Here is a 12410-nt window from a genome sequence, read left to right on the forward strand (position 1 = left end):
CTCTCGGGAACCTAAAGCCCTGGACACCTTGCAGTACTCGCCCCAAGCTACGTGCCAGTAGCGAGGAGGGAGGCGTGGATGTGGTCGCCCTGAAAGTGCGAACGACTGGAGCGAGGCGCAGGGTCGAAGAGCAGGGACGCGGATGTAACGTTAAACAGCTAAATCAGAAATCCCAATATCAATACCCGTCAGCCTTCCACAGTAGGAAACAAACACGGTGGAAAAAATCGCGCATCACTCAATAATTCGTCTTCCCTCTCCTTTCCAAAAAAAAAAAAAAAAAAAAAGGCATCTCGTTAGCTCGTTGCCAAGCTTTCCATGGGAAATTCGCTCTTGCTGATGCGTTCTGTCTTCCAACTCCTTTCAGCATCCCTCGGGCAGCGATGTTCTTGAAAAACCTGGTGGAAATGTCAGTGCTTCTTCGCGGTCCCCCGAGCTGAGGCAGGGCGGGAGGCAGAGGAGGGGTGGAGAGGGGAGGGGAGCGAGACGCGCCCACGGGAGAGGGACCCCGGCCCCCGGGCTGTGGAAGCGCACGAGGGCCTGGAGCCGGGGCGCCGGAGCGCGGCGAGGACCCGCCCAGGCAGCTCTTATAGGAGAGCGCGGGGCGGGCCTGGCCGGGGGCGGCGCCGCGCGCCCAGCTCGCCTATAAGGAGCTGCCGGCCGGGGTGCGGAGTCCAGCGCCGGCGGCCGAGGTGCAGTGGCAGTCCGCCCGGCTCGGAGCCTGGTGTTGCAGTGGGGTTTGAATTTGTACCTTTAAGGAGCGGGGAGAGGAGGAAGAGGCGGGCGAGGAGGGCGAGTACAGCAAGCGGCAGTTGCGGGGACCGTAGCTTCAGCCGCAGCTCCGAGGCAGAGCCCGCTACGCTTTCGGTGGAGCGTCTGGACACGGGATGGAGTGAAGCCTCGAGTGCCTCTCCTACGGGGGGTGGGAGGGGGTCAGGCGGTGCCGAGGAGAGAGGGAGAGAGAGAGAGAGAAAGAAGAAGAAGCCGCGGCTGGCGCCTGCGAATTTGGGATTCAATCGGGAGGGACCGCTTACTCGGGGGAAATGGATTCTGTACCGAGGCTGACCAGCGTTTTTACTTTGCTGTTCTCCGGCTTGTGGCATTTAGGATTAACAGCGACAAATTGTGAGTACCAGGAGCTGGGGGCGGGTAGGCGAGGTGGGAATCGCTAGCGTTGGGGAGAGACACTCAACTGTCCAAGCATGTTCAATTGTGTCTGCTCTGGGCAGAGGAGAAGGGGGCAAATGCTGATTGGTGTGGTTCTATCACTCAAACCATCCCAAAAGTTAGCAGAGCTAGGATGAGCCAGCCCCGCTGAATTTCCTGCCCTTCTCCCCGAATCGCAAAGTTCGGGGAGAAGGGAAGGTTCTCTTCCTTAAGCCTTATGCCGGGTCCGCGTTCTATGCCTGCCTGGTCTCAGCCACAGCTTTTCCGGAGAAGGGCCCCGGGTTCAGATTGTATGCACTGAGGGCTGAGCTTCTAGGGAGAGAAAGATGCTCCCAGCCACCGCACTCGGTGACAGTGGCTCGTCTCTGAATGCGGCTGCCTGGGATTTGCAATATGCCCAGTACCTCACTAGACATGGCTTTCAGCTATCCCCTAGGCAGGAGGCTCCAGTTGGGGTATCTTGCAACCAATAGGCATCGGTTTAATAGGGTTGGGAGTTTTGGACTAAGAGTCATGGCCCAATGTAGTCAAAGCACAAGATCAATGGCTGCCCCTGTTACAGGAGGAAGAGCTTTGATGCACACTCCACCCCCAAAATCTTTGTGCCAAAGAACACATAATGAGTATGCACTAAGTGTTCACTCTGTCATCCAAGCTCTAACCTCAGCAAGTGCAGGGCATTTAATTTAATAGGCAGGAAGGCTGGACACCTGGGGATCTGCCACCTGCACTGTGTATTTAAAGAACCCAGTTCGTCAAAGTTGAATAAATCGCTAGAGCCATCAGAGGTTCAAGCTCAATTGCTCAGCTGCCTCTCTAGGCAGAGAGAGGGAAGTTTTTCCAGCTTGGAAACTCCTAAATGAGAAAGAACGCAATTAAGCCATCTGTGTTGTTTCCAAAGATGGTTTATCAAGGTTCCTTGAGTTTCTGGGCTTGCTCTTCTGTCTGCTAACCCCACGAGGAACCTCAGAAATGCTTAACTGTATTGGAACATAACATCACTCTTAGAGAAAGATAGGAAGACTACTTTGTACTTGGGAGTCGCCTTACATTCCTCCCCACCCTCTTAGGTTCTCTTGAGTAAGAGATACTCAACCAGAGTTTCACCTCAAGGGAAGACAATTAGACAAATGTTGTTTCGTGAAAATGGTTCAAAGCACAACCAGTGTTTCTGTGATTGGAAGTTTTGGAGTTTCAGAATCTATAGTTAGTGGTAATGCCTTACAAAGATTTTATTAAAGTTTCTATTCTAAAGGAGTGCTGAAGAGGTCAATCTTTCTAAAAGGGAGAAGCCAGAGGGACTTAGTGTAGAAATCATTTCAGAGAATAGGTAGGAAAAGGTTAGAATCTGATGTTTCTTTTCTCTTCCTCCTCCTCCTCCTCCTCCTCCCCTTCCTCCTCCTCCTCCTCTTTCTTCTTTTAAGTGAAATTGTTCCCATGGTGCTTTGGAAAAACATCTAAGTGTTTTAGTTAGAGGAAGTTAGGCAGGTGCTGAGCTAGCCTCTCTACCTCCTAAAACACTAGAGGTCAGTATTGTCCTAATGATGCAAAGGTGTAGCAGTGAAAGAGCTGTTTTTCCTTTAGCACATTTACCTATCTGGAAATAGTGAATATTTTGAAGATCCACAAAGGTGGGGTGGAGAACAAGGGTAAAATAGATAGAACATATTCTATAGGAATATGGTTGGGACTTCCTTATGTAGCATCTTTTCTTAAGAGCAAGAAAAAAAAATTGTAGAATGTCAATTTCTGTAAATTAATTGAATTATGGTTAATATGTTGTAATAATGCTCATAAAACCTAAATGGCGTGGATTTAAGGCTCATGCTTATCATTACTGATGCAGCAATAAAGCTAATTCTCAATATTTAAAATGAAACTTTGTGATAATGAGGTTTAGTATTTCATCAGTGACAGTTTAATTTCCTTATTTCCAATCAACATTTCAATTGAATGAACGCTACTTGCTAAATATTTTGGTGTCAGTGTTCTTAAAGAATAATGATAAATGTTTTTTATTATGCTGAACAAAATGTATTAATTCAATAGCGTGGCAGCAGAAAATTACTTCTCAACTCAGTTTATCTTGGTGGTCTTCAGATCCTGTAATGCAGAGCCTCTAAGGGAAAAACATTAGCATTCCACAATTCGTCTAGACTTCAACTGTCTACATACTTTATCCATTAAATTTAGGGCTTTGATTTACTATTTATCTATAATTCATTAACGTTTATATGCATGTGTTGAGGAAGATAAATCTCCTTTCAAATAGTCAGTTTGTATAAGTATACAGATTATTTGGAGAATTTTTTTTCAAGAAGATTTTTATTTTTTGAGATAACATTTTATGTCATTTGTGAAAGTATCCCAAACGTGGTTTATTTACCCAAGACGCTCCATGGTATGCCTGTGAACTTTGTTCAAATAAAAACAACTTTTAATTGTTTGTATTATTCTAATAATAATATGTTGTTATTACTATTGTTGCATGCAGAATGTATATGTGTGTGTGTGTGTTTAATTTTCTTATAATTTGACCAAAACTTGGGCATTTGTCTGCAAGAGAGAAATGAATGCTTACCCAATTATAGATTTGATAAGTTTCTAATTAAACAAAATTAAAGTCAGGTTAGAAGGCCAGCTACAGAATAGATATTATGAATCTGTGCGGAGAACAAAATTATCAACCAGTAATAAAAACTCTGGAAATTCCCCCATTCCAGATTTTCAGGATATTAAGTAGCTACAGCATTTCCTTTGGGTTTACCCTGAGGGAATTAGTTAATTTTGAATGTAGCTATGATAGGCCAGTGTTAAATGAAAAACCATTTTACATATAATATCAGCTCCTTTGACATAGGAAGAAATGATGTGACTTGATAGTTGGTTCAAGTTAAACTAGGGGTTTGAAATGCTGACGTGTTTTAGCCCTGGTTATGCCACAGCTAACATGTCAAATGTCCGTGCAGTTAAACAACTTTGCCGTGCTCACAGGCTTGGGTATAAAACAGCAATTGAGATATGTGTTTTCTCCCAAACAGAACAGCAGCTTGGTATTTTACTGAGAAGATTCTTCAAATATTAGGTACGATCATGCAAGATAATGACTATGATAATGCAAGAAATTGCTTTCAGAAGATAAGAACAATGCATGGGATACTTACAGGGTCACTCTTCACTTTATTTTTGCCAATAATCAGATGTTATGTGATTATGACTGTCTTAATTTTGACCCAGTAAGTCACTTTGATCTCCAAGCATCTTAACTGTTTGGTGCTACATATCAGGTTCACAGAGATAACAGCCTTGAGAAAGAAATCAAAAACTCTTTATTCTATGATGATGCCTTTCATCACAGACAGAACCTCATGTAAAATATATGAGGATGTCAGTCATATTATAAACATCTTTAAATAAAGAGATGCAATATACCTTGAGTCATCTGAAGCTTATGCACAAACCCAATCAATAGGTAATATTATAAATAAACAAATATCAGGCTGACTTTTTTCAGCAGGAAAGTGTTTGTGGAATACTTTTGTGGCAATTATAGTCAGCAGAAGTGAAGGATGCACTATAATGCTCATTTGAAGAGAGTCCTAAAGATTTCCCCATGGTTGAATGGACTTATCTTTGACAATCCATGTGAATTCTCTTTCCCTTCTATTCCTCATACCCCCCCATTTCCAAACCAGATTTCCACTATTAGAACATGTAAATGAAAAACTAGAAGAACAATGTCCACACCAGGGTACAGAATTATGAGAAAATTACTTTCCATTAGAATAACCTCACTCCAGCCCCTATTCTCATTCAAATGAATGACTGTCTTTTAAGTTGAAGGTTTCTTTTTTTTTACCCCCCCCCCCACTCTTCCCAGTTGCCTCTTCTTTCTTTGGTAGGACCCAGTTTCCTTACCTACATCGCTTTACTTTTCAGTGCTCATTTGTTTCAAAACAAAGTATTATGATATCATTTGAAATGTTCCTAAAAGCTTTAGTTGCTGATCCAAAGCCCTTTAGTTTGTATGCCAGAACTTTGCTGAAATATGGCTTGTATATACAAAGCTGATTATCCTCACTAGTTAGGAAGATGGGAAGAGAGTCTACTTGCCACAAAGATCATTATATAGTAGTCATTCATTCAACGGAATTTTGGTTTGAAGATTCACTGTACTCATTTGGAGCTAGTAATGACATTTTTAATACGTAAGGGAAGATGTCTTCATTCATCAAAATTCTGACACTTTCTAGAAAGTGTCCTTGTGTAGGTTATCGACTTATCCTAATGATTGTGGTGTATTAATTAAAGGAGTTGGATCAAATGGTTATTAAGGTCCTATCTAGTCCTAATGTATTTTTGTCTTTACTGATGTTACCTACTTACTGGTCATTCCATTTGGATACTTCTGGGATGGTTGTACTCAAAATTGTTAAGCAATGATATTTAGAATAACAACATAATAGGGTCTTAATTCCTACTAACTGCTGTGCACTTTGTATCTCTCACTTCCTATGCCATGTGCACATAATTTGGCAGGGCAGTACATCTAGGTAGACTTTATTAAATTCAGTTTACAGATGAGTAAATTTAAGGTTAATAGAAGTTAATAATTTTCCTAGGATCATAAAGCTATGCAATGAAAAAAAAAATCAGGATCTGGACCTCTATCTCCAAAGATCAGAGTCTGCAAGATATGAAATTATTCCCATGCATTCAGTTGGGGGCTGTGTGTGAGCTGGCAAGTTGCCTTGGAATCCCTATGGTTAGTCTGTATAGCTCTATCCATAGCAAAGGGCAGGGAGGTAGCAGTTGCCACCAGAGCCAACTCCTAAGTTATAGCTTACCAAAAAAAAAAAAAAAGGGAATGTAGATTTAATGCAAGGTGCCTAATATCACAATGGTCAAAAGTAAGAGGCCTCATATCTGGGTGAGCACCAGATGCTTTAATTTCCTTTTACAAGTTTCAGTAAAAAACTGGATAGGGGAAGGGCATAGCCTTGATAAAGACTTGTGACCACACGCGCGCACACACACACACACACACACAACACCATGGACGCTACCTCTGTTGGCATCATGTCTTCTGAGTCTCCAGATGTCAGACCAAATGTATTAATTAAATAGTAGGTATGAGCTCCTTCTCCCTGCACAGGACTGCTCCTAATCTGGCCCTGCCTACTGCTCTAAACTGCATGTCTGCCATTCCGGTCCTGTCCCCTAATTTTCATTTAGGGAACTCCACGTTCTACAAACAAGCCATGCTATCCTCCATCCCCCTTGCATTTATTTGCGTATGTTATCTGCTTGATCTAGTTACCTTTTCCAATTTTTACACACCTTCACTTTCTCCCAGGTATACACACACACACACACACACACACACACACACACACAGAGGCTTTCCCCATACTGGGCCAAATGGCCCTATGTATGACTAAGTATATTTCCATAGCACTTTCTTAGAATCCGTGTCTCCCCAAGTAGTTGCAAAGCTCCTTGATTATCATATTTCATTTCAATGTCTATATTCAACACAAAAAACACTGGGTGAATGAATGGATGAGAGAATCAGTGAATGGTTTCTAATTAAGAATTTTCATTTCTAAACCAAAAAATATATTTCTATGGCCCTGTTGCTAGAGTCTTTTTAAATATATTTGGTTTATTTTGTTTTTAACTGGCAAGTATTACTTATTATTGTTTTGGAAATGCTAAGAAGATCTGACCTCAGTACCAAGCTTGAGCTAATTTAATTAACTTGCTTTTGCAATTTTAACGAACATTTCCTATATAGGTGAAAATACAAAAATATATAACTATAAAAATCTTTCTTCATAGCCCAGAGTTCAGTATAAAAAGGAACAGTTTGAATGCTTTTTAATAGGGTGTTAGTAGTAAATTACTGGAAAGATTGTATTTTATTGCAAACCGACAACATGACCGTGATAACACTGTCCTGAGCCTCTGATATCCTCTCTCTAAGCTGTGGTTGGAAGATTTAAGTGTTAATAGTTTGTGTGTGTTACTCATTTGAAAAACTTATTGAAGAAATGTGTCCCACCTGAAGGCTTTCTTTCCTAAACTCCAGTTTTTCTAGAAATAGGAGAAATAAAGATAAATAAGAAGATACAGTCTACGATCTTAAGGAACTTTGAAAATGGACATCCAAAAAATATATCTTTAATCATGTCAATGTGATAAATGCTGTAACATAGATAAGCACAAGGTATAACATGAGGCATCAAATGAGCATCTCAAACTGGCTGGGGCATCAAGGCAGGCTCTTGGAGGGAAGTGAGATGGAAGGTAGGACTTGAACAAAGTCAGACTTCACTCACTGGAGAAATGGGGAGAGGTTCTCACAGGCTTTTTGTGTGAAGGCTTAAGGGTGAGACGTGTTGTAGTGACTACTTGAGGGAGCAGCTTATAGGCAGAGGTTTAGAAAAAGAAATGAGAGAATTTGGTAAGTGGGGGTGGAGGGTCTTATTTTTACTGTTCAAGCTATGAAGCTTCATTGAAGGATTTTGTATATGTAATTAGATAATACAGAATCGGATATTTGTTTAAAAAATCATCATGTGAAGGATAGACCAGCCCGGGCCAACACTTAGCAGTGAGAAAAACTAGTTAAGAGCTTATCACAATAACTCAGGTGATAATAAATAAGAGTCTGAAGAAGGAGGTTTCAGAATCTGCAAAGGTCACAAAGAACCAGAAAGAAAATAATGGCCAAGTACATTGAAAACATAGGGATATATAAACTAGTAAACTCACAGAAGGCACAGATTTGTGGTTAAAATATATTCCATAGCTGCTCCCATTGTTTTTGACAAATGAGAGCTATAGATGCTAGAAAAGGTGCTCTGTTCTCTGAAATGAAGTTCTTCTCTGGGAATACCAAATAACCATATTCTCAGAGCAGTATATTTCATATCTGCATGACACTATATAGCATATGCTGTCTGTATCCATCATTCTGATGCATCTTCTAGTCTGTAAATTATGCCGATTTTTGTCAGCAGAGTGAGAACTAGTCATTAAGAAATGTGTAATTAAACTTCAGTGTTTCTGTTCTTGATCCCCTTCTGGCAGGGGGTAAACCGGGGATCATTCCTACTATCAGTGGTTGCTCTTTGGAAAGAGAAACAAGGGGAAGTTGTGTGTGCCACGTTGATCTGCTATCATTGGTAATTGATTTGCCGGCATAAATTCCATGTCTCTACATTTCTAATTGCTTTTGTGCATATTCTTGGGGGTTGATTAATGCCATCTGTTCACTGGATCAGCTGAATTGATTGAGTTTTAGAGGATGACAACAGTAATGTTGAAGATAGGGGAAAAAAATGAAAGCGAAATGCTAAAACACACTCATGATGTATATTATTTTTAACTATCCACCTTTGGAAACAGAAATATCCCTTTGAAGACAGTCCAAGGCAAATAGCAGTTTAAAGACATTCGCCTAACAGACAGATGCTTGTAGGTGTTAGTCTAGGCCACTGTTTGCTGAATATACACGTTCAGCTCTCTCCCTCTGCACCCCCTGCCCGGTCCCTCTCTCCCTCCCTCTGGCTTACCCTTCCTCCCTTTTCCACTCCTCTCTCTGTCATGTGGCCATGTATTTTTGGTATTACCATTGGCTCTTCTCTGAGCTCATGATTGTGTTCAGATGTGAGAGGAGGGGAGGAAAAAAAAAAAGAAGTCTGTTGGATTCAAGTGTTTCCTTGTTATAAACTACGTGGGCACAGTCACCAAATGTGAAGCCTCCCATCAAGACCTATTCTAAGGGTAGCCCTGACAGGGATCTGCCACCCACAGGACACTTGGGAAAGCCCACTTGATTCCAACACCCCCTACCCATCTGTCCCCAAACAACTCTTTCGCCAACTCCATCAGTGCCCCGAATCTGTAAATATGGGGGAAAGCCTTTCAGTGCATGGAGCTAAACCTTAAGACACAAAGCCCCACTGGGAAAGAAAATATTGGGTTGCATATCCATGCTGAACTGTTCTTGACTGAGAGGAACAGACCTTTTCCACAGAACAAAGCAAAACAAAAAGTTAATGGAAGAGAAGGTGCTGGGTATCTGAAGGAGACGGAGAGAATGTTCTGAGTGGGGAAGGGCAAAGAATAGGGATGTTCAAGGTGTCTAAGACAAGTGTTGCCAACTTCCTGATTTTACCCAGGACCTTCCATAATCCAAGCAGGTGGGAAATGGGGTGGTGAAGGAGAGTGGAAAGGGTGTAGGTCACAGAGTTCTGGGTTGATTTAATTCTCACTCAGTGAACCTTTCCTATGGATATTAACATGGACCTTGTAGAGTTAATACGAGGATAACATGAATTACTCTGTATAAAATGTACATGATGTGGGAATTAATAGTTAAACCTGTTATAATTGCTAATGAACCTCAACACGGATTCTCTCAAAATCAGTTATAATACAAATTAGGGCAAAGATGTTTCCATTCTCAAGCAAAGGTAGACGAACTCACTGTCCCTTCTTCTGGGTGAGCAGACAGCTGAGTGATTGCCCAGGCAAATAGAAACTTGTTCTCATTTTAATTCCAATGTCAAGAGGACTGTGGGCAGAATCCGTCTCCACCTGACAGAAACATGACTGTCTGGATTCTTCATTTGATTCCTGAGCTCTGTCAGAGTATGACCACTGCTTCTGGGCCGTGGCCAGTGAAACTGCTCGCTGAAAAGCTCACAAAGGGAACCCCATAAGAGAGTGGAACTAGGGTGTTCATCTAGAAAATTAAGGAGAACATCTCCAGAAAAGTGAGCAGACCCTTGCAGATAATGTCAGCATTATCTGCTGGGCAGAGTATGTGTGAAGTATTCCCAGTGTCTGAAGCAGGAGGCTCAGGCAGGAGTTTGGGAGAAGGTTCCTCTCCTGTACCGCTGAATCCTGCATTGGGTGGATAAATAATAGACATGCTCTTGTTAATGTTGAGTTAAAAATCAGGTGCTGGTACAATGGTTGGTGTATTATAAGTGCTTCTTCCATTTTCAAGTGAATCATTCATTCATTCATTGATTCAAAAAATAGCAGCCTTTCCTGTTCCCAGATCTTTTCTCTCTGCTTCCTTGTCTTCAGTGTTTCTTCCCCTTTGTCCCAACTCACCTGCTTCCTGACACTCCTTCTTTTTCTTTCTTTGTCCCCATCCCTCCCTTTTTCTACTCTTTTCCTCTTCTTTTCTCTATCTCTGCCTCTCTTCCTTCACTGGGCCTGTCTCAATCAACATTTACTAAATGACTCCTTTTTATGTGTTAATGCCGACGCTAACACTTTTCAAACTTTTCCATTTAAGTGCCTCTCCCTGGAAAAAAATAGAAAATAAATAAAGAGTGCAGGAAAACCCAGGAGATTATGGATTCCCCCTCAAGCAGCCACTGAAGCATGTAATTTCTTGAATTTGTGTCTTAAGCTCTCAGACACATTTGCATTCTGCTCTGCATTATAACCATGTTTATATTACCATAAAAAATAGTGTCCCAAGACCTCCAATTAAAAATTGATGGGCAAAGTTGATTCACTTAACCCATGGCAGAGGGCCACATATGCCCGGAGGCTCAGGTCTGAGCTTTTGAGCTCTCTCTCCCTGCATATGCCTTCCAGGTTTCCTACATGAAGAACAGCTCTCCTGTCTCTCACCTTGGAACAACAGCAGCTTCATTTGCCATCAACTGTGACCGGTCTGTGAGCTGTACATTACGATTAATCAGTAATGGAAGGTGAGAAGGGATTTTCAGTTCACAGGAGGAAAGAAAACCCACAAGCCTACGAAGTGAATGGAAACGGAGCTGTTTGGAGGGGCTGTGGGCAAACAGTCTGCGTAGCCCCCTCCAGGTCTGGGCTGCACCCCCTACAGTCACCGGGCAATGTTCTGCCACATACATGGGGTTTACCTTTGAGTGAATGAGCTCTGCCAGGTGACAGGATTGGGGTCAACAGGGGCAGATTCTTTCTGATTGGAGACAGGCTGAGCTCACCAGGATATTAAAAGAGAGATTAATGCCTCTCATTCTACAACAATCAGGAACCTTTTGACACAATCAAAAGAAATGAATCCAGAAGATTGGAATGTTAGAACACTGGAGATTAGAGATAAAGTGAAGTAATGTGTTTCTTCATTAGCAGGGTTTCCAAACCTCCACCCAGTGCCAGGGGTGGTACCTTATGAGGGCTCATTCTTTTTTTTTTTTTTTTAAAGATTTTATTTATTTGAGAGAGAGAGAATGAGAGATAGAGAGCACGAGAGGGAAGAGGGTCAGAGGGAGAAGCAGACTCCCTGCTGAGCAGGGAGCCTGATGTGGGACTCGATCCTGGGACTCCAGGATCATGACCTGAGCCGAAGGCAGTCGCTCAACCAACTGAACCACCCAGGCGCCCATGAGGGCTCATTCTGTTCCTAACCACAGCCATCGTCCTCTCCATTATAGACTGAGGATGTGCTGGCTTGGATGGTCAGGTTATTTAACCAAGATCAAATAGCTACGAGGTGGTCTTCCTGGGATTATAGTCCATGTTTCCCCAACTGCAAAGTCTGTACTTGCTTTCATTCTGCTTGCTGTTTCCTTGAACCCAAAGCCAAGGCTGAGCCATCCTTGAACTCAAGTTGATGCTCAGCCTTGCAGAGCAAGCCTTCTCTCTGATCCAGGATGAGAAAACCCTTGTCAGGCTAGACCTACAGATTCCTCCCGGTCTGCAGGTCATTTTTTCCTAACTTTGTGGGCCATCCTTTCCCCTACATCCAGAAATCCCTGTGGCAAACAGCTCCTGTACATCTAACCATTTGTAAAAGTTGATTGAATTACTCATTAAAGCTTGTGCCATCAACTCTCTCTGGCAGGTTTAACAGGTGCATACCCAGGACCATTATTCTTTGCCACAGACTAGGTGCGATGATGAGCATCTGCCCTGCTGTTCTTGTAATGTCTGCTTGATAGAAGAGGACCGGCCGTTATGTGAACTTCCTTTTATCACAAGCTGTGTGGACAGCCAGGCCAGGCAGCGGTTTGCTTTATTCTCCAGCTCTCCTGCACTTGTCGCTTCGATCTGGGCTATTGCTTGGCTCGGCTGTGAGGTGTGTCTTTGTGTGTCTCCTTTGTCCTCTTTTTCAGCTATTTTCTTGTCTCAGTGCAAAGTAACTCATCTGATGACCAGCACCCTCGCAGTCTTGCCTCTTTTCCTCTATCAGTGGCTGTCAGGAAAAGAAACAGAGAATCCCGAAA

The 12410-nt window shown here is 42.5% G+C and overlaps 1 protein-coding gene across 2 annotated transcripts in view; it reads left to right on the forward strand.

Annotated features, from left to right (window-relative positions):
- Window positions 1–690: 690 nt before the first annotated feature.
- The window catches only part of CNTNAP5 (contactin associated protein family member 5), an 855278-nt gene continuing 843558 nt past the window's right edge, over window positions 691–12410 (forward strand). For both annotated transcript variants that reach the window (XM_028101360.1, XM_028101361.1), the window contains exon 1: window positions 691–1125. In XM_028101360.1, the coding sequence (XP_027957161.1) occupies window positions 1044–1125 (82 nt within the window). In that variant the 5' untranslated portion in view covers window positions 691–1043. The remainder of the gene's footprint in view (window positions 1126–12410) is intronic.

The sequence above is a fragment of the Eumetopias jubatus genome, unplaced genomic scaffold (assembly GCF_037043125.1).
Source record: "Eumetopias jubatus isolate StellerSeaLion01/CBP00866 unplaced genomic scaffold, mEumJub1_p1.0 scaffold_3, whole genome shotgun sequence".
Taxonomy (NCBI): domain Eukaryota; kingdom Metazoa; phylum Chordata; class Mammalia; order Carnivora; family Otariidae; genus Eumetopias; species Eumetopias jubatus.